At 40.9% G+C, this 26638-nt stretch overlaps 1 protein-coding gene across 1 annotated transcript in view; it reads left to right on the top strand.

Moving 5' to 3' along the window:
- Window positions 1–1514: 1514 nt before the first annotated feature.
- The window catches only part of Hace1 (HECT domain and ankyrin repeat containing E3 ubiquitin protein ligase 1), an 83674-nt gene continuing 58550 nt past the window's right edge, over window positions 1515–26638 (top strand). The window contains exons 1-7 of the mRNA XM_051206164.1: window positions 1515–1618; window positions 1652–1795; window positions 5929–5983; window positions 6199–6288; window positions 6961–7065; window positions 14016–14091; window positions 21011–21142. Coding sequence (XP_051062121.1) covers window positions 1720–1795; window positions 5929–5983; window positions 6199–6288; window positions 6961–7065; window positions 14016–14091; window positions 21011–21142 — 534 coding nt within the window. The 5' untranslated portion in view covers window positions 1515–1618; window positions 1652–1719. The remainder of the gene's footprint in view (window positions 1619–1651; window positions 1796–5928; window positions 5984–6198; window positions 6289–6960; window positions 7066–14015; window positions 14092–21010; window positions 21143–26638) is intronic.

Genomic DNA, 26638 nt, shown 5'->3' on the forward strand with positions numbered 1-26638 from the left:
TAGGATAGGATGGTTGAATCACTATGTGGGTATTGGAGAAGAAACCTGGGTCCTTGGAAACGGTACTAATACTTTCTCTTTCTCTCTCTCTTTTCTCTCTCTCTCTCTCTTTTTTTTTTCCGAGACAGGGAAACTTTGTATTGCTTTGAAGCCTAGCCTGGCACTCGCTCTGTAGCCCAGGCTGGCCTCGAACTCACAGAGATCTACCTGCCTCTGCCTCTCGAGTGCTGGGATTAAAGTCGTGGGCCACCAACGCTCGACAGTTACCGATGCTCTTAATTACTAAGCCATCTTTTTAGCTCCTTAAACTATTTTTAAGATGATGTCTTATTTTTGACTATGCGTGTGGTCATGGGCACTCAAGTATGTCAGATTCCCTAGAGCTTTTGAGGTGAAGATATGGGTGCTGGGAACCATACCCTGGAAGAACAGTACATGCTCATATCCCAAACCTTTTTTTTTTTTTTAAGTTTCTATGCGTTTGCCTGCACGTTTCACGTTTGTGCCCGTTGCATGCAGTGCCTGTGGAGGCCAGAATAGAGCATCAGAGCCCTCTGGACCTGGATTCACAGGTGGCCCGGTGCTGCCACATGGAAGCAAATCTAGCTCTCTGGAAGAGCAGCCCGTGTTCCAGCTCTAGCCTATATTTTATTAAAACTTTTTTTTTTTTTTTTTTTTAAATTAGACTTTGTGTCTGCCAGGCCTGGTGGTGAGCAGCTAGGTCCTTGCATCTGGCAGTGGAGTCAGGAACTTAGCAGTGTCAGCTACATATCAAGATCAAGGCTAGCTTGGGTTACATATGATGGGCTCAAAACGCATACCGCCTCCATCTCAAAAATTCTTGTCCATCTGCCTCTGCTTCCCGAGTGCTTAGACATTTCTTTTTCCATGGCTTCGTACCCTCATGAAGTCAGAGTCTTTGTAGTTCCCATTGGAACGGAGACTGCATTTTACCAAATAAACTTTTTTTCTTTTGCCCTTCATATTTTCCTCAAAGTTTGGAGTTGAGGTCATGTCCTGTACTAAGCACAGGGATTACAATAAGGTATAGGATAGAGCCATTCCTCTCTTCTCCGAAATGTACTCAGTGAGCGAAACAAATAAAGGTGTTAAGTCATCAAGTTTGCTTCCGAATTTGAGTTTTATTACTCTTCTAACTTTGCATATGTAAGAATTATATTTAAGGCATTCATTTATCTGAACAAGCGCACCAATTTTAGCATGGTTGTGATGGATTTAGCAACCACTGCAATCCTCTAATCTGCTTTATTGGGCTGTGTTGGAACCGAGGGCCAAAGCTCTCGTAGAGCTTTGCAGGGAAGAACGTGAGCATGTGAGAAAGCCCAGAAAGTGTTTCCACCCCTTGCTGTATCCCATTTTACAGCCGGCGGCTCAGCGGCCGTAGAGGCGGGGCTCCGCCGGGGCGTGTAGTCCGGAACTACAGTTCCCAGAAGGCCTCGCGAGCCCAGGAGGGAAGCGGGGCCGCGGCAGGAAAGGCGCGAGCGAGCGGGCGGGCGGGCGGAGGCGGCTGCCGCTGCCCACCGCGGCGGGCGGACTGGCTGGCTGGCTGCTGCCGTCGGCGTCGCACCCTCGCGTTCCCGATCGCCGGCCGCGGCGAGCTCGCTCCTTCGGCCGCGGGCCGGGGCCAGGGTCGGGATGTAGGGCGCGGGGCGCGGAGGCCGCGGGCGCGGCGGGGGCTTCGCGGAGGCCGCGCCGAGGATGGAGAGAGCGATGGAGCAGCTCAACCGTCTGACGCGCTCGCTGCGCCGCGCGCGCACCGTGGAGCTGCCGGAGGGTGAGGCGCCCCGGGCACGCGCGCTGCGCTTGGGGGGCGCCGGCGGGCGGCGGGGTCCCCACCCCCGGGCTGCTGGCTGGACTTGGGTCCGAGCGGAAGTGCCCGCGGGTGCAGCCCCGCGCCGGGGAAAGGGTGCGGCGGCGGCGGCGCCGCGGACGGGCGCGGCTGGCACTCTGGGTGTTCTCTCCTGCTGCAGATGAGCTCGTCCGACCAGTATCTTTTTCCTTTTTAAATAATATGGGGCGCCGCTCTGTTTCGGCAGTAGACAAAGGTCTGCCAGACCGACACCTGGCAGGTATTTCTAAGGCGCCGGTGGTGCAGCAGGCATGCCTGCCCGCCTCGGTCGTAGAGTGGGCTGGGTGAGAACTGGGCTGAGTTCACACACAGGAATGGAACTGTGCGGGACCTTTGCTTTGGAAGACTCCAGATAAAGGGGACCCGGGTTGGGGGAAGCCACGTTGTTTGCGGCCCTGTGAAGTCAGACGATTTGATGGCACTGGGAGATGTGTGTACCCCAGGCTGGCTGAAAACTTGGAGCCTGCTAGCAGCCCCAGCCTTCCAAGCATTGGGACTTCAGGCATTCTCCTACCATGCCTTGCTGAGTTTGTTTTATTCCATTTCCTCTAAAAGTTTGTTCCAGTTAGCTGCGGTGAGTAATGAGAGGAACGTGGAGTTGGCGAGTTTGGGGATAATTTTTATTTTTTTTGAAAAGTTTTATTCTCTGTGATTCCGAGTAGAGAAAGTTTCTGGCAACTATTTCTCTCTCTCTCTCTCTCTCTCTCTCTCTCTCTCTCTCTCTCTCTCTCTCTCTCTCTCTCTCTCCCCCTCTCTCTCTCTTTGTATTTGTTACTTTTTCTAGAATGAAGTAGTTGATTTAGAATAGTTCTAATTTTAGTAAGTAAACTTCAGCATCGACTTTTCCTCTACGTCCACCCGTGACTCTTTTCACTAAGGGCTGCTCTTGCTTATTTTCAGATGTCCTGTTACTGATGACAGCTGATAAAGGCTGTGTGTACCCTGTTGACATTGCTATTTGTATTGCTAACTTGTATCCAGTATTTTGCATAAATTAGTATGTTTTAATTGTAGAAAATTTTGATAATAAAAATTAAAAATCTTCCATTCCACTCCCGGGAGTAAACAGTGTTAACATTTTCTTTACATATTGCATACAGTTTTGTTTTGCATTTAGAAAGGATCACAGATGTCTACCCATAAATATGTTTAATGATTTGGCAGGACTTGGTAGGATGCATGAAACAAAACTTGCATCTAATTTTATTTTTTTTAATTGACTGTATGAGGGGCAGCTTTTTATTTAAGACTTAGTATTCTGCTTCCTTAGGATTTGTTCCTAGAAGATGAGCCGGATTTAATTACATAATCAACATTTTAAAGACTTTATCCATTTTTTAACCTGTCTGAGTGCTTGGAAAGTTGAATATTACAATTAAAAATAGTGTTTTCCCTTGTTGCTGCGCAAGAATAGCATATTTCTTACAGTTTCTCTTTGGTTACAAATGTTCATTTGATTGCAATGAGTTTGTTCATTTTGCTCCTTGAATTTATGTTTGTCTTTCAATTTTGATGAATCTTTGAATTATCTTAGTTTGGCTCTGTCAGGTAGATCATGTCTAGGGCATTCTTTTTTGTTGTTGTTGAGGAAATGTTTATTATTATTGCTATTTTTAACATCCCAACTGCAGTTCCCTCTCTCCTCTGCTTCCAGTCTCCCCCTCTTCCTCCCCTCTGCCCCACCCCCATCCACTCCTTCTAGGTTTCTCTTGAGAAATGGGGAGGCCTCCCATGGATACCAGCCAAACATGGCATATCAAATTCTAGTAAGATTTGGCACCTCCCCTTGTATTAAGACTGGATTAGGCAGCCCAATGAAGACAAGCCAGCAAAAGAGTCAGGGACAGCTTCTTCCCTGATGGTAGGAGTCCCACAGGTGAACAAGCCACACAGTTGTCACATACATGCAGAGGGCCTAGGTCAGTCCTATGCAGGCAGGCTCCCTGGTTGTAGGTTCAATCTCTGTGAGCCCTTATGAGCCCAGGTTAGCTGTGGGCTTTCTTTGAATGTCCGAGACCCCTCTGGCTCCTATAATCCTTCTTCTAAATTTCCCGAAGGGTTCCCTGAGCTCAGCCCAATGTTTGGCTGTGAGTCTTTGCATCTGATTCCATCAGTTGCTGGATGAAGCCTCTCTGATGACAATTGGACTAGGTACCAATCTATGAGTGTAGCAGAACATCGTTAGGAATCATTTCATTGTGTTTTGCTTTTGTTTTGTTTTGCCAGGTCCCGTGTGGGTCTATCCTAGGTCTCTAGGTTGGGGGTGTGGTAGGGAGGAGGACAAGAACAGGAGGGATCAGGTGGAGGGAGAGAGTACTAGGAGAGACAGCTGGAATTGGTGGGCCATCTTGAGGACAAGCTAGAAATTTAGTGCATTGTAAACTCCCAGGAATCTACGACCCTAGTTAAGACTCCTAGCAGTGAGAGCTATGACCAGGCAGGACTGCCACTTTCTGATTATTACGAAGAAAGCTGCTATGAACATAATAGTTCTTAGCGTCTGTGTTATTGGTGTTCGGTTGTCTCTTGTGCCAATGAGTTCAGGGCTGTTCCCCACTCTCTCTTTTGCCAGGTTCAGTGTGTCTGGATTTATGTTGAGGTCTGTGATCCACTTGAACTTGAATTTTGTGCAGGGTGATAGATGTGGATCTATTTGCATTCTTCTATATGCCAACATCCAGTTAGACCAACACCATTTGTTGAAGATGCTTTCTTTTTTCTGTTGTATACTCCTGGTTTCTTTCTTAAATCTGGTGTCCATAGGTGTGTGGAATTATGCCTCAGTCTTTGGTCTTTGATTTGATTCCAGTAATCCACCTGACTATTTTTAATCCGTTACCATGTGGTTTTTTATTACTGTGTATCTCTGTAGTAGAGCTTCAAATCAGGGATGGTGATAGCCCCAGAAGTTCTTTTATTGTACAGGACTGTTTTAACTATCTTGTTTTCCCTCTCCCGTATGAAGTTGAATATTCTTTGTAGGTCTGTAAAGAATTGTGCTGGGATTTTAATGGGGATCGCATGGAATCTGTAGATTGCTTTTGGTAGGATGGCCATTTTTACTATGTTAATCCTATCTATCCATGAGCGGGGGAGATCTTTATTTGTTTATTTATTTTTGTATGCCTTGAGAGTGTGTGTCTGTGTGCATAAGTGTGTTCGAGTGTCCTTGAGGGTTAGGAGAGGTCAGACACTTGGAGCTAGAGTCTGAGGTAGTTGTGATCTGCCTGACCTGGGTACCAGGATCCAAACTCTGCTTCTTCCCAAGAGTGGTCGCTGCTCTTCACCCCGATCCTGCTTTCCATTCTGTTCCGGTTTTATTTCGTTCATCTTTACACGTACTTGGTTTTGGTAACCTCTCCCTCCCCTATCCCCTCTCTCCCATCTCCCTGCTTAAGCCGGTCCCTCCCCAGTATTCCTCCTTTTATTTTCACATCTCATGTGTTCTTTTACCCTGCCTATTTCTGCCTTTAAAATCTCCTCCCCCCCTCATCTGGCTTTTGTATTTTGAGAAAAGGTTCACTGTGTAGGGCAGCCCGCCTTGGAGCTCACTGTGTCCTCTTTACTGTGATGATGGATAGAGCCACCATGCCTGGCATACATTTAAGATTTTAAAATTAGTTTCGCACATACACATCTTTTAGCATCCTGCTGCTTAAAACTGGGGTACTAGTGAGAAGAATGATTTATGTATGAACTGATTTGTTGGCCCTCAGAACCCTTTATTTAGCCCACCCCAATCTGCCTTCATCCTGCCTGAACCTTCGATGTCAAGATATCAAACTATGCTTAATAAGACAAGTCTAAAAAATACCTCTTTGGAAATAAAATGTCACTTTTTAAAGTTACAGGACATACTAGATCTCCAGTTTTGTCTTCAGTTTGTAGACAAACTACAGGCAGCAGGAGAGATAGAAATTGTGCTGTGAAATCTGCAGTACCTTCCTTCCCTTATCCAGTCTCTTCACTTTTTATGTGCAGCTAGAAAGCTGTCATTGTGTCATTGTTGCAGAAGTAGGAGATACTTTTAATTCTCTTTCCCTTTGTTCTTTACTCAGATAATGAAACTGCTGTTTACACATTGATGCCAATGGTCATGGCTGATCAGCACAGGTAAGGATACAACCTTTCTAATTTATGCCATCATGCTTTCCCTTTGTTGACTTTTGAACAGGGCTGTATTAACTGTCATTCTTTGGTTAGAGAACTGTTGGGATTAATAACTCTTGGTAAAGAGCTCTTGACTTGATTTAATATGTTCTAAAAATGTTTTTTTAACCATTTACATGTCAGTTCCTCTTTTTATCTTTTTTTTGGGGGGGGTATAGGTCTGTTTCTGAACTCCTGTCGAATTCAAAATTTGATGTCAATTATGCCTTTGGTCGGGTGAAGAGAAGCTTGCTTCACATTGCAGCAAAGTAAGCCTGAGATATTTGTCATTAAACCGTGGGTGTATAGGGTGTAAGCCTTGAATCTGTCCTGACGGATTCCAGCTATGGGGAGAGAAGGGAGTTGGCAGCCTTGGTGTGCTGGGTATCACTTGGTAAATTGTGAGCTGTGATGTGGCATTCATGTCTCATGTTCGTGTGATCATAGCCTGTTTTAGGTGAGGCGTAGGGATTGTCTAGATGTGTGTAGAGTGTGCAGTTACCAGCATTTCCTGTCCCTTGTCTCTGTAAGGAGTGAAAAGGGCACAGTGGATGCCTGTGGACTCAGTTGTTTTAGTCCTCTTACAAGGATGGGAGTATTGTTTTTATCCACGTCCTGGCACTGATTGACCAATATCCCTCTTGCTTTCAGGACTTAACTGGCTGTCTTGATTGAATCTAATGATTAACTGGCTCCCAGAAAGCCAGAAAGTCAAGAATATTGTATAGTTTCTGAAAGAAACTAATTGTTATTTTGTTTTATTTGGACTTTTATAGTAGAATGTAACATCTTGAAGGCAGAGGATAATTAATTTTTGTTATGAGTTAAATAGTAGGTAAAGTGGGACCTTAAAAATAATGTTTGATAGATTTTGTTTTTAAATTTTTGTCTAGAATGGCTGTTGTTGAATGTATCTGAACTGTCTTTTAATATTGTTTTAGCTGTGGATCCGTGGAATGCCTGGTTCTTCTGTTAAAGAAAGGAGCAAATCCCAACTATCAAGACATTTCAGGCTGTACACCCCTCCATCTGGCTGCTAGAAATGGGTAAACTTCATTGTTCTATTGATGCACACTATCCGTCCTGACTAAAACATTCAAGAAACTAATTCTTCATTTGGTTCTTCCCAACGTTTGTCGTGAGGAAAATTACAAAAATGATGCATTATTATAACTTCTTTTAGTCTTAGGACTGTACTGGCGCACGCCTGTAGTCCCAGCTACTCGGGAGGCTGAGACAGGAGGATTGCTTGAGTCCAGGAGTTCTGGGCTGTAGTGCGCTATGCCGATCGGGTGTCCGCACTAAGTTCGGCATCATAGGACATTTGCTTACTTTTTCTCTTTAAATTTATTAAATTTTCAAATGGTGACATATTCAATAACTTACTGAATTTTTCTGATAGTTTTTTGCCTTGTAAATGGAGGATGATTATTACTTGGTATAAGGCCAATCCATTTTGTGTTTTTCTTGTCTCGTTCCCTGTTAATCTTTCCACTGTCCTTGGCTTATTTCTAAAACTATTTAATTTTATTAGTGGATCTCAGTTATTAATATATTGCACAATTTATAGTTGTTAGAGAGTGAATTATACGAGAGTAACCTTTCTAGTGAAGGATGGTTTTCTGTACGAAAGCTACTCTTTATTGTATTAGTTTATTTCCTGACCGTGCTGGAGATTGTATGCAATAGATCAATGTCCAGCCAATGATCTTTATCCCCACCCTGAGTCTCATTTATTTGTCATCTTAGTAGCCCTTTGCATTGCCCTAATAAAGCGCTATGATATAAGCAATTTAAGGGAGATAGGGTCTACTTTGCTTGCAGCTGGAAGTTTTAATTAATCCTGGTGTGGAAGTCAAGGTGGTGGCCGCCGGAAGCATACTTTCAGTCGCAGAGTGCTGCAGATCTTCCATAGCAACGGCTGAGTCAAGATAATCCCCGGAAGTAAGCCTAGCGGCTTCTCACCGGCTTCTAGACCTTATAGAGTTGGCAGCGAGGTTAGCCATCACAGCTGTGAAAAAGTTTCCTAAGTAAAAGTGTTTAAAGGAAACACCAAAACTAGCACAATACTAGTATTTCCAAAATGTGAAAACATATTGGATACGTTGTTGGCTTCTTCCTGATAATTCTGGTCATTATTGATTAATATCATTGTTGTTGTGTGCTATTTTAAGCCCTACTTTTTATGGTGTTTTCTTTTTCTGCTAGTTATGTCAGGGGTTATATTTCTTTGCCTTTATCCCGTGTGCCGGTTAGTTTTCTGTCAGCTTGACACAGCTAGAGTCGTTTGGAAAGAAGAGAACTTCAGGGGAGAAAATTGCTTCAAACAGATTGGCCTGTGGGCAAGGCTGTGAGGCATTTTCGTAATTAGTGACTGCTGTGGGAGGAACCACCCCACCACGGGAAGTGCCCAGGCTGTGCAGGTGATCCTGGGTTCTATGAGCAGCATCCCTCCGTAATCTGTTTCAGTTCTTGCCTTGAGGTTCCTGCTCGGACTTCCCTCACTGGTTGATTGTGATTGACGCATGTCATCCAAATAAACCCTTCCACCCACAAATTAGTCAGCATTTTAACACAGCAGGAGAAAGCGAACTAGAACACACTGGTATTTATTTGCTTATTAAAATTCGGTTGGATTAAGGAATGGTACCAAAATGATGGGAATACAATTTAAAATGAAAACAAGCAGTTTTTGATCTAGGCCTTGATGAATTTAAATTTATAAATCCTTTTCAAACATTGTAAATTTTCTGTCAGTCTACTTCTTGTTGTGCATCTTTAATCTTACAGATATTTTTATTTTCTGTTCTGGTCAGAAATTTTATGTAATCAAAGTAATTACATTCATGAAATGGCTATGGAGATACAATTGTCCCTCTCATCAACTTAGGGCCAAGTTTTTTTCATATAAGTTGTATATATTGAACCAAGATAATATGAACCATAGTTATATCTACCTTGGGTAGAGGAAAGGTATAGTATTTGATCTAAAGTGTATTTGATATGCCCCGCATCATGAATGAGCCAATTTGATTGTGACAAAGGACCAGCTAAGAAGCTATTTGTATATTAGATATGTTGCATTATGTTATATCCAAAGTCACCAATTGTTCATTGCCTCCTAGATACATTAATTATATTGGTAGGATAATGGCAGAGATCTTCCTTGAATGGTTACATGTCTTACAGTGTTTCTGAACAGCTACAGGGGAAAAGATAGCCTGGTACACAGGGGTGATGAAAAAGTTCTCTTAGACACACAGTGTGTGAGGATCAAGGAGTAGGTGTCAGACTTGAAGACAGAATGGTCCTGGTCTTCTAGAAACACTGTTGAGGTACAGGTCTTACTCAGTAAAGGCCTTGTAAGTAGAGCATACAAAGCACTTTTGATCATTCTTGTCAGCAGTAATTGAAAAACGTTAACATTTTGACGGTTCAGAAGTAGGGCAGATAATGCATAATTCACTTAGCAGTCAGCAAGATGAAACGTTGCAGACGACCTAGTCTCTAATTTGGATGCTTTCCTTATGCCTACCAAGAAAACTTGTGATGTTCAGTGCTTAAATACCTTAACTTTTATTGCTCATTGACTATCTGTCTGCCTTGCTCAGAATGGAAGTGCTTACTGAGTGTTTGATAAATGACGGAGTATTCAGTACTTGTGGAACAGTAGTTTCAGAACTGTTTTTTTTGCTATAATTGTATAATGAAATCAAATTTGCCCATACTGAAGTGTAAGTCATATTTTGTCTTTTGGGTTTATTTTGCTCCTTCAGCTGTCAGCGTGAGATGGATGGCGTGTGTCTCTTGCTCTCGGTTCACTGTTGTATTTCTTCTGTCACCATTACTGTTGTCTTGTATTGCCCCCTCTCCGTAAACACAAGATCTCTGTAGCTCAAGCTGGCTCAAATTTTCAGCAGTTCTCCTGCATCAGGTTAAGTAGTAGAATTGTAGGTGAGAGCCATCATGCCCATCATCTTCCTAATATAATTCCCATTCATCTTTTTATAGGGCTCTGTGTCATGTTGTAGGCCACTATAAGCTTCCTTAATTTATTGTCTGGGCAGGAAAACAGTTGTCTGTTTATGTAGGAGATCCAGCTTTACTCACAATTATATTAAAAATTAAAAGGAACGACTTTGAAGTTACCGGTTATTTGTAGGTTACAGATCGGTCAGGTTTGAAACATGATGTTAAAAATATTTAGAGGGCGAATTACGAGTTGGTAAAGAGCAAAACTGGCATCAGTTTTTAGCTGTAATTTTAGCAGAAGAGCTGCTCAGTTGTTGGGTTGTTTCGGCAGACTGTGGGAAGCAGTGACGGTGGTTATTAAATAAGAAGGGTAGGATAGATTTTTCCCTTTGTCTTGCCCTGTATCTTCTGCAACTGGTTTTTGGAAGGGGGAATATTACCCATTGTTATTTTTCTTCAACAAGCCTGCCTTAAATGCTTTTTTCGGCTCTATTTCCCTGGCCCATTTCCACCCGACTGCTTATTTTGGAGCTATGCCAGTGGTCCACATTGGATTCTGAATAGGTTTTAGAACTCCATCTGGATGAACACAGTCACAAGCATACATTTAAAACATTTTTTTTAAATTAATAATTGTAGCCGTACTTTCGTTGGACTGCCAGCTCCCAAATAATGACACAGAAACTTATGAATTATGAAACCTTGTCCTTAGCTTAAGCTTGTTCCCAACTTGCTCTTATAAGTTAAATTAACCCTTTTATGTTAGTCTTCATTTTGCCACATGGCTTCTTACCAACTCCTCAATGTAGTGGACACTTGACTTCCTCCATGTCTCCCTGGTGAATCTCCGCCCCTCTAATTCCTTCCCAGAGTTCCTATAGTTTGCCTTGAAGTCCCTTCTCTCCTTTTCTACCTGCCTATTGGCCATTCAGCTCTTTATTAAACCAATCAGAAGGTGCCTTGGCAGAGACACAGCTTCACAGTATTCAAAAAGCTTATCCCACAACAATTTTATTTTGTCAATTTCATACATGAGTACTATATATCTGTATCATCCCTGTCCCTCCTCTTTCCCATCCTTACCAAATCCATGATCTTTTAACCATTATTATTACTTGATTATTCATACATGTATATAATAGTAACTAGGACTGGATCAGGCTGTAAGGAAGTTTTGTGAGCAAACTCAGGTTGACTGAGTTAATTTTGCTTTGCTGTATGTAAGTTTGTTTAGTACTGATCGCTTTTGGTCTGTGTGGGAGCTCATCTCTTTAGGAGATTGGTTCTCTCTCTCTCTTAGCAGGCAGTGACCCTCTGTTAGCTCTTCATCTGTGGTGAGACTGTGTGGGATTTCCTGTCCACATTGTCATGTCAGTTGGTGTTGGCACTATGCTGGTCTTGTTTAGACAACTATATTGTTGATAGGTCATGGATGCAACTCCCTTGTTATATATGGAAGACACTATCACACAGCACATATTCTGGTCTTCTGGTTTATGTAGTCCTTCTGCCCCTGTTGTGTGGTTTACCCTGAGTCTGAGATGTAGGGGTTTTGCATATGTGTCACTTGGGAATGGGTATTAGTCACTTAGTAGAGCTGACAGATATGTTTCTTATGATTATGTTTATTATGAATTTCTAAAATCTTTAAAAACAATGTTTAGATAGAATTTGTAAGAGTAAATGTAAACTTCATTTATTCACAGGTTTATTTTCCATTTCTTTGAGTATAATGCAGATTTTTAAAGGAGATTTAACCTTATTTCAAGAGACTAAAATTAAAACAAAAAAGTAAAGGTTTACAATCAATTGATAAAGTTTTTTTGAGAATTTCTATGTAACTGGCTATGTTTGACACTGACTTGATTAAACAATTATATAATCTATGACACAAAAATTTGTTGAACTAATTGAGCAAATAATTGTTATATACTCTATATGTCATATACTGTTTGGTGTACTACCGTGTACATCAAACAATACATACATGATATACTATGTTATGACTCATGTCACAGGTTATATCATTGCTTCTAAATTCAGTACTGAATATCTATCAGTTATCTGTGTTTTTTCTGTCTCCTAAGTGGAGTGCTGTGTGAAAATGAATCTTTAGAGAACACACAGTTCCCTCTTGCTCACAGGGATCTTGAGCAGGCATTAATGAAGTTGAATTGAGGGTAAATATTAGATAGTACTTAGGAATGGATCAAGTTACAGATGAAGTGGGTAGTTAGTTCAGAAACGCAGAAGACTTGTTTGAATAGGCACCTCTTCAAGGACACACAAAGCTCATTTAGTACATGAGACGATGATTAGCATAAGCATGTGGCGATATTTTGTTTATGACCTAAAAAAAAAGCTTGGCTGAAGATCAGAGTGCAAAGCTAGTCATACTAGTCAGCCATGGAGGCCAGGCAGTGGTGGCACACACCTTTAATCCTAGCTCTTGGGAGACAGAGGCAGACTAATCTCTGTTAATTCAATGCCACTGCAAACTACCCATAATTGGTCCAGACTAAAAGAGAAACAAAGCTCACACAAAGGTGATCTCAGCACTTGGGATCCCACGCCTTTAATCCCAGCACAAGAGAGGACTATGAGGTGGGAGGAGACAGGAGCTCAGTGCAGTCTGAGGAGCAGTGCAGTCTGGAGATGCAGTCTGAGGACAGGATGTCCCTTTGGTCTGAGCATTGGTAGATTTAAGAACTCTATAGTGGCTGGCCACTTTGTGTCTCTGATCTTCAGCTTTAACCCCAATATCTCTCTCTGGGATTTTGTTTTTTTATTAATACCAATTAGAATTCATGCTATTTCACTAGTTATGAAATGAATAACTAATGAACTACCAGCTGTCAAAGGACTATCAAAGAGCACAACCATAAAACAAGACATTGTCCGGGGCTGTGGAGAAATTGCAACCCATGCTGTGGCAATGTAAAATGGTAAAGCGGCTGTGGAGAACAATGAGTAGTGTCTCAGAAATTTACATGCTGTATGATCCAGCCTTTTCATGTCCACATATACTCAAAATAACCAAGCAGGCTCCAAAAAATTTTTGTTATTGTATGTATATCAACATTGTAAGATATGGAAGTAGCCAAATGCCTATCAACTGATGAGTGGATAATATCTACAGATAACAGAATAGTTTTCAACCTTAATATTGTGATAATTAAAATACTCTACAGATCTGTACACTTAAAAATGGTTAAGATGAACTGGGCATGCCTTTATTTAGCCTTAGTACTTGAGAGGCAGAGGCAGGCAGATCTCTGAGTCTGAGGCCAGCCTGGTGTACTTGGTGATTTGCAGGCCACCCAGCCAGGGCTGTGTTTTGAGACCTGTCTCAAAGAGTCAGTCAATTCATCCAGCAAACAAAAATGGTTAAGATGACAAATTTTACTTAGGTATATTTTACCACATAACAATTTAAAAAAAAAAGTGTGGGTAGAGAGGGGCACATTTACCAATGCTCTTGATTATGTTGTTTTTAATCTTACTGGGTATCAAACCCAGGGTCTCAAATGTGCTAAGCAAATACTTTATCATCATGTTATACATGTTATATTCCCAGCCTGGTCTTGTGTTTATAATTTGTCTTAGTATTTTAAACATTTGCAGTCAAAAATGTAGGGATACAACAATGGTATTTTGTTGTGTCCGTTGTATTTCTTCTTATATTTCAAATGAAGATTGTTCCACTTACTTAGCCAAAGCTAGAAATTTCTAGTAATTAGATTTTTTTAGTCAAGAGTAGAAATTCCTCAGAAGTTTGGATGATAAACTTGTCCCAATAAAATGAAAAACGGATTGTATTGTTTCTTTACTCTGTCATTTGGGTCTTAGAAACAGTTTTCTATTTTATTTCAAAATAGTGTTTATTTACATATTGGAGCTGCAGTTTGAAGTTGTGGATAGAGATAGTTGTAATCTAATATTTGTGTGTTGTATTTCAGTCAAATAGTTGTCATTTGTTCATTTCTCATCTTATTGTCTGCTACTGTCTTTTTTTTCTTTTCAGACAGAAGAAATGCATGAGTAAATTACTGGAATACAGTGCGGATGTCAACATTTGTAATAATGAAGGCCTTACAGCAGTATGTACTATCAATTTTATCTGAGATTTAAAAAAATACTCTAGAAAATAATGGTGACTATGCTGCTAATACAAATTATAGTACAAGTGTTTCTGCCGTTACGTCTGTAAAGTGCTTGTTAGGTATACAGCTAAGAAAAGCAATAATGCCATATTCATCTCTTCTCTGGATTGATAACTTTCACTCATTTTGAAGCCTTATTCCTGTAGTTTTTGTCAGTGACTTTCAAGGGAGTTTTTCGGTTAAAGTGTATTACCATCTGGGCAGGGCATTGGTGGTGCATGCCTTTAATCCCAGCACCTGAGAGGCAGAGGCAGTTGGAGATCTGTGAGTTCAAGTTTGAGGCCAGGTTGGTCTACAGAGTGAGGTCCAAGATAGCCAGGATTACATAGAGAAACCCTGTCTCAAGAATTCAAAAATAAACAAACAAAGCTGTATTTTACCAGTTCCTTATACAAGAGTTACAAGAGTTATTTTTCATATGTCTTTAGGTAGCAAAGGGAATGAGAGTTCACTGTATGTATGTATACACGCGCACGCACACACACACACACACACACACACACATGCACATGCACACACACGCACGCACGCACCCTGTACTCAGATAACCACTGTTCGAATCCATATCCTTTCAGGTTTGTTTTATTGTAATTAAACCAGTAGTTTTTAAAATCTGTTTTGCTGTCATCGTTTTCTATGCAAAAATAAGTATACTTTTGAAGGGACTGATAAAAATCAAAAAAATTTAATGAAATAATTATAATTCATTTGAGTAGTATTTGTTTTTTAAGTAGAGATAAAGCAGCTGTTTTGAAGATGTAGCAGAAGGTGTGCCTCAGCTCCCATGTGCTGGGATTTCAAATGTGTCCTACCATGCCTGGCTTTTATTAAATTTTTTTTTTTTTTTTTTTTTTTCAGTGTGTGGCGTAAGAGAAAGCTTACCTGAGATTTGAAGTGTTCTGTTAGTGGTTTATAATAGAGTGGGCCCAATCATGAACAGAATCTGCAGTTCTTGTGAGAATCTAGATTTGTGTATGTTAGCAGTACAATATTATCTGCTCATAAGACAATCTTGCATTCAGAATACAGAATGCTTAGAGGTGTGGCATGTGCCATAGAGTTAGAAAACCCTAGAACTGATGTATATCTTTCTTTCTTTCTTTAGGATAGTAAATTAAGGCAAACTAAAATGTCTACTTCCATCATATTTTAATTGCATGATTTTGTGTCTGCCAACTTTTCTTCATTCCTGAACTTCAAGGAAGATAGAATAGAAAAATTTTGAAGTCTTTTATTAAAAAAATAGTGATGCATATACTTAAAATGATTTTGCAAGATCTCTTGGCTGTCTGTGCCTTAAGTTTCCCTGTCCAAGCTTTCTGTCTTCTTAGGAAATTCCTTTCAGCTCTGTTAGTAGATTTAGAAGTTACGTGTCTCTATATTTAAGTAATGCATGGTAGCAGTCTTTTTGGTTTTGGACATCACCACTTAACATTTGGAAAAAAAATTCTTTTTTTCTCTGTCTTTTCATTCATTTCTTCATGCATAAACACACTTTTCATGTCATTCCAATACAGTCATTGAACTTTTATATGATTCATATCTGTGCTAAGAATTTACTATAGTTTTTTCACTTGCATAGCATTTTGTTCTATGGTTAATAATTACCTTTAAAATATTGAGGTATTGTAGACCTGTGGTAATATGCAGAAATCCAAATCCTTTGCACATTTTCCTGAACATTTTATAAAAGGCTCAGCACAGGGACCTTGTGTGTGCCTTGTTAAGCATATAACAAAGGATTTCATTTTCTTCATGGAAGGTCTAAGCGCTACTGTTTTTAATTTTGACTTCTGCAAATACTATAAAAAATTTATTATTTATGTATTTGGTGTACACACATCTATGTGTGTTGTATATGTGAGAGTATTGGAACACAAGTACCATGGCATACATGTAGAGGTCAGAGGACAGTTTTTGAGAATCTGTTTCTGCCCTCTACCTTTCTGGTTTCTGCTGCTTTCTAGCATTTTCCAGGGTAGCTTGCTTGTGAGCTACAAGATTTCTCTGCCTCCCGTAGGAGTGCTGGGATTATAGATGTGTACTACCATATTTGTCTTTCTATGTAGCTTTTGGGACTAAACTCATGGTCTTGAGCTATTGCAGCAAGGGTTTTTACCCTTTAAGCTGTCTCTTTGACCTTCTGCAAATGTGTGTGTGTGTGTGTGTGTGTGTGTGTGTGTGTGTGTGTGTGTGTGTGTGTACTTATGTCCTAGAACCTTGCTGAACTTTTACCATAGTTCTAGGTTTTTATTTTTATTTTTTGGATTCATAAGAATTCTCTACATAGACAGTGTAACCTGTAGTAGAGATAGTTTTAGTTCTTTTCAAATCTCAACTTTATTTACTTTTTTTGAGATCTGTTGTCATTTTGAGACTGTTTGCTATCTGTGTATTTTTGAGACACAGTCTCTCTGTCTCTATCTCCGTCTGCTGTTTTTATTCATCTTTCTCAAATGCACCTACGTGTTCATGTTCTTGATACTGCCCTAAGGGAATGTCTTCCCGGAATTTCTGTCCTTGTGTGCTGAGTTGATTGGATTCTAGGTTCACTGCGTGCTCTTCAGAGATTTCCATTTTCATTCTCTTCCCTGAGGAAATCTGAGTGGTAAATTTGTTGCCACTGGCATCACTGAATATGACTCTGAATTTGTTTGTTATTTTACTGATAATTCACAGTAAAATTCCAGGTTGGGCATCATTATTCTCTCTATTTTCAGAGTGTTTCTTTGTTGTCTTCTGGTTTTCTATTTTACATTTGGTGCCATTTTGTTTCTTAATTCTTTATATGAATCCTGTTGATATTTTGTTTTGTTTTGTACTTTGTCCTGAGCAAAGTTTCATGATAATATGTCTTGTTTGTATGTTTTATCCATTTGTTTGGTAATACTCAGGAACAATTAACCTAGGACTTGTATAATGGCAACCCAGGAGAGCTTTCCATGAATCATGTCCTCCATTTCCTTACCGCTGTCTCTGACTCTCACTCTTTGGATAGCAAACCTCTCAGATGGTCAATTTCCGCCAAGTACCACTTTTTCTATTGTTTCTCTATTTCTTCCTGTGCACTTAGTGGGGACTTCTTTAACATATCCTTTCCAATCTCCTTTGGTTGCATGTCCCCAACACAGTATTGATTTCTGAGTTTTCTTCACGTTTCTTTTAAAAAATTAGTATACTATTTTAGTTTTTAAGGGTACACTCAGTGTGTTTTCTCTCAGTGTTAAAATAAGTTTTTTGATATTCGTAGTTCCGTTTTTCCCCTTTTAGGTTATACTTTTGCCTTTTAGTATGTTGTCTTTCAAATTAGATGCAGAGGAATGTAGTGCGAAAAGCCTTATCTGCATTCCTGTTTGTTTCTGAGAGTCTTCAGTGTAGGGCGAGGGGTTGGGATTTGCCCTAGGACCTTCCCTCAGGCTGCTAACCCGATGCCAGTCACTTTCCTCAGAGAAACTATCAGGAAGGTCTGGTGCTGGTAGGGAAGAACATTCCAGAGTTTCTGTTTAGGATATAAACTTGTATTTAATCTCCCTTTTAAAGTGTGGTATGTGTTCTTGCCTACATGTACTTAGTCTGTAATTTACAGATTTCTTATATTTCAACTTTTTTTTTTATAATTTGTCAGATTAATAAGGGGCTTTTTCTGTCCTTATAAAGTTGATAAGTGGTAGGAATCTGATAGTCTGAAGTTATATTAAACACATCTTCAGCTTATAGAGGTTTAGTCCCATCCTCTATTTCAAGATGCCCATACCATTTCTGGAGCCTTTAGAGGTTCTGTGGCCGAAGTCACATGCCTTCTTTAAAAAAAGTTAAAGATTTACTTATTTTATTTTACATGTATGAATGTTTTATCAGCTTGTATGTTTGGTCCCTTCTGGAGGCCAGAAAAGGGCATTAGATCATTGGAAGTGGATTGCTTGAGAGTTACCATGTGGGTGCTCAGGACTGAGCCCGGGTCCTCTGCAGAAGCATTGTGTAATTTTAGCCTCTAGCCTAGCTCCAGCCCCAGAGCCCCCAGCCTCTGAGCTCCCAGCCCCTCTCCAATCCCCTCACCCCCAGCCCCTCTCCAGCCCCCTCATCCCAGCCCCTCCTTTCAAACCCCTCACCCCCAGCCCCCTCCAATCCCCTCACCCCCAGCCCCTCTCCAATCCCCTCACCCCCAGCCCCCTCCTAAACCCCTCACCCCCAGCCCCTCTCCAGCCCCCTCACCCCCAGCCCCTCTCCAGCCCCCTCACCCCCAGCCCCTCTCCAGCCCCCTCACCCCCAGCCCTCTCCAGCCCCCTCACCCCCAGCCCCTCTCCAGCCCCCTCACCCCCAGCCCCTCTCCAGCCCCCTCACCCCCAGCCCCCTCCAATCCCCTCACTCCTGAGGTCCCCCCTCCAGCCCCCTCAACCTTGAGCCCCCTCTCCAGATCCCCACATGCCTTCTTATGTAGCCTTTGCTCTTACCTGCTGAGGATTCCGTGTTTTGTTCTGATACAACAATAATTATTATCTGGCAAGATAAAATGTAGTACATGCTTTCCAGCTTCCATAACTTCTGCTGCCCCATTGTCTGATGGGCAGGCTCATTCAAAACTGCTCTTTTGCTGTTATTTTAGTGGGGGTGTGTTAAAGCTGACAGATAGTCTGCTCTTTATTTAAAGACAGGGAAGTGTATGTTAATATTTGTAATGGAAAAGAAGTCAAGTGAGACCTGCGTGTAATATCTCCTCTGAAAATGTTGACTCCCCACTCTAAGCTTAGTTCTGAGTATTAAACTTGGAGCCTGTGTATACGAAGCAGGGGTTTAACGTGAACCATGGCATTGGTTTCTGTGCTGCGTAGTTTTTGTCAACTTGATACAAATCAGTCACGGCAAGCAGGACCCTCATTTAGGATTGCCTCCATCAGACTGGACTGTGGGTCTGTTTTGTTTTTGTTTTGTTTTTTTTTTCTCAGTGTCTACAGAAGCTAGAGACATTGGATCTCTCTGGAGTGGCGCTCTGTGGGTGCTGGGAACCAACTTTGGGTCCTCTGTAATACCAGCACACAGTCTTCACCATTGAGCCCTTGCTCTAACTCCAGTGGTGTCCCTGCCCCTCTTACCTTCCTCCTTCCAAACCCTGCCATATATCCCCCTCTGTACCCCTTTTAATGTATGGCCTCTGTTTTCACTAATTGTTATTGCATGCACATGAGGCCACTCCAGAGAGATCCAATGTCTCTGGCCTCTGTAGACACTGTGTTTATACACACATCATTTTTAAAATTTGAATTTAAAATAAAAAAAAAAGAAGAAGCAAAATGCCTCCTCTGATGCACCCACAGTCCACTCTGATGGAGACAAGGAGGAAAGAGGAAGTAGTAAGGAGGAGTCAAGATGGAGAGTCTGGAGAGAACAGGACGCCAGCCGGCTCTCCGGTGGAAATATTAGATTAACAGGAATGGGTTAATATTTAAGACAGAGCTAGCCAATAAGAAACTAGTACCTGGCCAACAGCATTATATCAAATTCAGAGCCTTAGTGTATTAATTGGGGCTGCCGTGGCGGCGGGACAAGATGGCGTCGGGAGGAAAAACCGTACTCCTTACAAGGGTCCATCTTGTGAGGTGATCCTGATTTGTGTCAAGTTGACAAAAAGTAGGCAGCACAGACAACATTACCCGTAGCCTGCCTGCCTACCTGCATGCATGTATGTGTATATACACACGCCTCTTCAGTCCGTAGAATGTTAACTTGTATGCATGTTTCCAGGGCTGACTGGCATGGGACTGCCTGTTGCTGTGCTCTTCCTGGGGAAGACCACCCCGGCTGCTCCCAGCTTTCCTCATTTGCCTGGATTTCTTTGTGGACAGATGAGGCCTAGCATTTTCTTGATTAGTGATTGATGTGGAGGGCCTAGCCCACTGTGGATAGTACTGTCCCTGGGCAGATAGACCCGGGCTGTATAGAAAAGGTAGACCAGCAAGCCAGTAGTCGGTAGTCCTCCATACTCTGTGCTTGAGTTTCTGCCTCCAGGTTTCTGCTTGGGTCCATGTCTTGACTTCCTTCAGTGATATGGAACTGTGAGCCAAATAAACCCCTTCCCTTACAAGTTAGTTTAGGTCAGTGTTTTATTACAGCAACAGGAAAGCAAACTAGAATAGTCCTTCTTGAGAGAGGATTTCTTTCTTTCCCTTTTTTTGAGACAGGGTTTCAGTGTGTAGCCCTGGCTGTCCTGGAAATCACTGTGTAGGCCAGGCTGGCCTGGATCTCAGAGAGCCATCTGCCTCCACTTTCCCAGTGCTGTGACTGAAGGAGTGTTCCTTGTAAATTAGGCTAGCTTCAATTTACTACACTTCCTGGCCTTCCTGCCCTTTCCTCCCAGTGCTGCTGTAACAGGTTGGTTCCCCAGCTTCCTCCATTCTTCTAATTGGGAAGTTAACATTCCCCTTCAGTGATGTGCATTTTATAGTTCTTTTAAGAAACCATTCTTACATATTTTTAGTGTATGATATGTTTGCTGTTTATAACTACAGGAAGTGTGTTTTATTTGAATGTCCATTTGCTTCTGGGAAAGAAGAGGGTACTAACTGTTTTCTCTAGCAACAGCTGTGTTTAGAGGCCAGCGTCATCCAAGAAGCAGAGTATTTGGCGATCTGAGCCTAGGCTGCTTACTGTTTTGAGTCCTTCAATTCGTGATTTTTGTTATACATGGTGGGATAGCAAATGTCTTGATGCATTTTTCCCCCCTCATTTAAAAGTGGGAAAGAACTTATTACAGTACCTTTTTTGAATATTGTGTTCGGCCGAGAAGTAGCTTTGTTTACGTACCGACTTTTAAGGAAACACCGCTGCACAAATAATTGCTAATAATGAAATAACTTCGCAGATACACTGGCTGGCTGTGAATGGGAGGACAGAGTTACTCCATGACCTTGTGCAACATGTCAGTGACGTGGATGTTGAGGATGCAATGGGTCAGACAGCACTCCACGTAGCCTGCCAGAATGGGCACAAAACGGTAAATTCCTCCATGAAGATGTTAAAGGAAGTGCATGTATTTGTTTTGAAAATTTTTGAATTCATGAATTTCTCATTTTGCAAATTTTGGTAACATGCAGCATTATGGCAGAATACTGTTTTCTATTTTGTGTGGCTTTCTGACTAACATTCTGTCAGAGTAGAGGCTTTAAAATAGACTTGGGAGTTGTAATAAAAATTAGGATTGTCTTCTAAAGTTATTGGGAGTTAGGCTGTGTAGCAGTATTCCGTGTGGTTTCCTTGCTGAAGCAGACATTGCACAGTGATGGAGAAGTCCTCGTAGTCGTGGGCATTGAATGGTTGAGTGCTCAGAGGGTTCGATGTGCACCTGAGTTCATTGGGTCTAACTTGCTCTGTTAACACCCCAGGAACATTCTTGGGTGGTGAACTAAAATGACCTTTTTTTTTTTGGGCTTTCCAAGAGAGACCTGACTGTTCTGGAACTCACTGTAGAACAGGCTGACCTCAAATTCACAGAGATCCACCTTCTTCTGCCTCCCAAGTTCTGGATTAAAGGTGTGTGCTTGACAGGGGAAAGAAACTGTATTAAAATATCCTTGAAAAGTCTTACCAGCTATTTCAAATTGAAGAAAACAAAATAATAATAAAAAAAAATTCACTGAAATTTGCCCTTTAGTTTCATTTTAGAGTAAATCTCATGTGTTGATGACAACATTTGAATAAATGCCTAAGAACTCAAAAGCTTTGTGGAGTTTACAAATAAATATGTATTCTTACCTTTTTGAAAAGAAATGCCTTTTCAGATTTATACTACCTTTCTAAAGGGTAAAAGACTTGGAAAACAGATTCATTGTTTTTCATGATTAAGAATTTGGGCCTGGGGCTGGGGAGTTAGCTCAGTGGGCAGGTTTGGTCCTAAGCTCTGAGCAGAAACGGGTATACTTTATCATGGTTGCCTATAGATGTATTTGTTTCACTAGGGGTAGCTGTAGAAGTTCCTTCATCTTCTTAGTAGAAAAAAGCGCTTGGAGGCAGAACATTTCCCCTTTTGTTCTTCCAGCATAAGGCACAATGATTCTAAGTATCTTCTTTTCCTATTTAAAATGATCAGCTGGAAGAAATGAGCACAGCTCCTTTATGATTTAATTTTTAGGTGAGTTTTTTCTTTAACTCTTACATTGCGTTATTAAGTATGTAATACCAGTTTCATTATTTTAAACATTAATTTAAATATTGTCATTATATTGCCTTTGTCAACTTTTCTTCCCTATGGTAGTTCTCTTGTGGTGTTTCTGTCTAGTAATGATGTAAAGTAAGGACAGTGTTATGAACACTTTGGAGGACATTTAGAGAAATGATATGTATTGCTACTGTCACCATTAGTATCTGTGACATGATTATGGAACAATCCAGAGAGGACTGTCTGACTCCTTTATACAAGAAGCTAGGCTCACTGTATTGTTCGATTTGTTGTTGTTTGTTGTTCATTAATTTCATTACTAGAAATGACAGTAAGACTCTTTTCTACCCACAAACATACAATTCACTCAGAGTTTTTGTCCAAAAACTGAACTTACTTTTTGGAATTGGCTCTTGAAGATTTATAAATGTGTTGAGTTGCCATAAATGATTGGTTGGAAAATTTTAGATTTAGAAAACTCATGACCTGTCAGTCTAAATGTACATATTAGATTATAAAGAGGATTAAATGCTAAACCAAAATTTGTTTCAAAATAAGTTCTACTTCTAAAAGAATAAATGTTAATCCCTAAATTTGTACAACCTGATACATGAAGCTTCTCAAGCTATAGCTAAGCCCTTGCCTGGGTAGATTTATAATCAGGGAGCATAGTGATTGTTTGATACGCACTTCCAGACTTGTTAGGTGTCCTGGAAGCCAGCTTCCAGCTTTACCCCCTTACCAGATAGCCATGCAGACTTCATTGGAAGCATTTGTAAAACATTAATCAATTATGCCTTGAGCCATATAGGTAGGAGGACCAACATTTCAGAATATATTTTGTTATGCTTGAGTGATTTTTTTTTTTTTTATTTATTTATTCCAATGCTAGGATTCTCCTTTAACTGCTTCTGGAAAATGTGACCAATTAATAAAAATTCCTCCTGACACAGTTTTCTTACACAACTGAATAATAATGATGTTTGTTGGTTAAGAGTCAAAGAGCTTAGTAGATTTAGAAGGACAGGACAGACTTGTCCCATGGAAAGGAATGAACCCTCCATATGCACGAGACAGTTGTGAGTCTTGGATTATATGAGGGGCCCCTGGCAGTAGGACCATGATCTATTCCTGGTGCATGTGCTAGCTTGTTAATTTCCCACTCTATGGGGGGAGGCCATGCTCAAACTTAAGGCAGTGGGGGAGGGGTTTGGTCTTTATCCAACTCAATGTGTCAGACTTTGTTGACTCCCCATGGGAGCCCTTACCTGTTGGGAGGAGGGGATGGGGGGTGCCTGGGGAGTGGGTGTAGGGGGACAGGAGGAGGTGTGGGAGGGAGAACTTTGGTTGGAATGTAAAAATTTTCAAAATATTTTAAAAATTATTAAAAAGAAGGACAAGCTTGTAAAGAAGCTATGCAACTTGTCACCGAGTATGGAGCTGGCAATTTTCTTAGCATGTAAATTACTTATCTTCGCTGTAAATTATATCAGAACTATCTAATAGAAATGATGCTTCTGTGGTTGTTTTACTCGTTTTGTAAGTGGTAATTTTACAGCTTAGATGTTTGCGTAGTTTTACTGTTCAGTATCTATGCCTCTATGGCCTGAGCTTATTGGATTTCTGTGACTGGTATTCTGTCAGTATGTTAGGTACAGGTGATCTCATTACCGCCTTCAGTGACGTGACGAGATGTTGTAACATCTCTTAAAAATGTGTTGTTTCTCTAGGATTCTTTCCCATATGGAAATCCTTCTATTTTCCCCATGTTCCTCTGAGCAGCTTCTCATTCTATAAGGGGAAGGGACCTATGGTTTGCACAATCAGGGACTACAAGCTGAATAGGTGTTTCTGTCTGTGTCAGCCTCACTGATCTAGAAATTCAGTTTGTGGACCAGACTGGCCTTGAACTCACAGAGATCCTTGCCTCTGCTTCCTGGGGTACATGTATGCATCGACTACCCAGAAAAATTCTAACTTTAAAAACTGTGTGTGTGTGTGTGTGTGTGTGTGTGTGTGTGTGTGTGTGTGTGTGTGTGTGTGTGTGTGTGCGCGTGCGTGCGTGAGACCATCATCAGAGGACAAGTGTGGAATTAATTCTCCTTCCAACCTTACATGGGTTCTAGGAATTGAACTCAGTCTGTTAGGCTGCATGCCCAGAACTTTATTCACCAAGCTGTCTCTCTGTCCCTGAGAGAGCTCTAGCTATTTGCTGCTGTAATTTTGACACACAAACAATGACTTCAGTTCAGTATAGTTTTGAAAATTATATTTGCTAAATTAACTTGAAAATGTATGGGTGAGATATAATCTAAAGTAAAGGGAATTCTGGTTTATTTTTCTGGGTAGCACTGACCACCACTTAGCATGCTGTGGATTTGTTTGTTTGATCTCTTGGTTTCTTTTTCCTCGTTACAATGTAACTTTCATGAAAAGGTTTTAGCTGGGCATGGTGGCACACACCTTTAATCCCAGCATGCAGGAGGCAGAGGCAAATGGGTCTGGAGTTTGAGGCCAGCCTGGTCTGCATAGTGAGTCCAGGGCTACGTAGTTAGACCTTATCTCAGAAGATGGCATTTTCCCCTTCTTTCTTATAACTCTGGTATTTAAAATGGCGTATAGCAGGGCCTCTTTTTTGAGGGTGTGCACGTGTGTAGTGCATGGGTACTTGTGTGCCTGTTTGTGCGTGTGTACGTGTTTGGGTATGTGAAGGTGAGCTTGGCTTATCCTCCTTGGTTAGTCTCCCATTTTGTTTATGAGGCAGGGCCTCTTGTTGAATCTGGATCTACTAAGGCTAGTTCTAGCTTGACTAGCTAGTCGCTTTGCCTTGGGAAGCCCATGTCTACCATGTGAGTGCTGGGATTCAGGTGGCTGCTATGCACTTTGATGTGGGCTTCAAGGGATCCCAACTGGAGTCCTTTTACTTGGGCTTCACAAGAAATTTATTCATTGAGCCATCTCTCCAGTCCCTAGCAGTTTTTTTTTTTTTAATTATTATTATTTCATTTGCAACCTCTTTTAAAAGCCTGAGCATTTTTTACACAACCTCTGTTATATCATTATGTAAAATAGATATACACAGAAAATGTTTATTGATAACAAATAGTAAATAAAGTTTAAAAACAATCCTTTGGTGTAAGTATAATTTTACTGTCTATTAAGATGAAGGCAGGATTTTGTATCACTAAGGTGAGTTTGTCTTATTAACAGTTGGCTGGGTATTTAATACTGCAGGATACAGAGCATCTTCAGCATGTTTTCAGAGTTAGTATTTTGATGTTACGTCCAGTGTTGAGAATGCTGTTTTGGATGAATACATAGTACAAAATGGCAGAAGTATGTTTAGGGCCATTTCAGAAGTTACCACACGTCAAAGTTCATTTAATTTTCTCTTTTTAAAACAAAGCCTTTGTAAGGATATTCCTGTGTTTAAGTTTAAATTTTTATATGTATGGGTATTTTGCTTGCATGCATGTTTATGCACCATATATGTGCCTAGTACTGGAGAAGGCAGAAAAAAAGTGTCAGACCTCCTGAAACTAGAGTTTATAAAATGCGGGTGCTAGGAATCAAACCTGGGACCCCTGGAAGAGCAGCAGCCAGTGATCTTAATCACTCAGTATGTCTCCAGCTCATGTATGTATGTATGTATGTATGTATGTATGTATACATATACATTTTCTGTACACTTTCTGTACAGAGAGACAGGAAGTGAGATGGCTGGTTGGACCAAAGCAGGAAAGTGGCAAGTTCCATTCTCTGCTCTTCAGACATGCTTTGTTTGTACACTCAAGATATCACCACAAGCAACCCAAAAAGCAAATTTTAAAACCAAATAGTTTAGGACAGTATATACCGAAGACAGTAATTTTATCCTGACATGTTAAGGAATTATTATAAGATAATATTGTCTTTGCTAAAGAGTAGGAAATTTTATGTGACAATAAAAACACCTCAGTTAATAACAGTTATCTTGAATCTGAGCCATGGTGTTAGCTGGTGTTATGGCATGTGCAATGCAAAGAGTGTATGCTGTGTGTTCAGAAGCAAGGTTTCAGGGCTCAATAGGAACTGTCGGAACTGGAATGTGACCAGGGAACTGTGGTGTGCCTTCTTTGAGATGAGCGCTTCTTAGATCCTTTTACAATTGAAATGTCTTGCCTGCAGAGTAGCAGTGCCTGGAGAGTCAGAGAAATCCTGTGACTAGGTTACCTCTGACTTTCTTGCTGCTTTTCCTATTATGGCATATATATATATAAATATATGAATGAATGATTGAGTTTTAGCTGTCATATTTTAGAAAAAGAAATTAGCAAGCGATTAAAAAGTTAGTGT

Source organism: Phodopus roborovskii, unplaced genomic scaffold (assembly GCF_943737965.1).
Source record: "Phodopus roborovskii unplaced genomic scaffold, PHOROB, whole genome shotgun sequence".
Taxonomy (NCBI): Eukaryota; Metazoa; Chordata; class Mammalia; order Rodentia; family Cricetidae; genus Phodopus; species Phodopus roborovskii.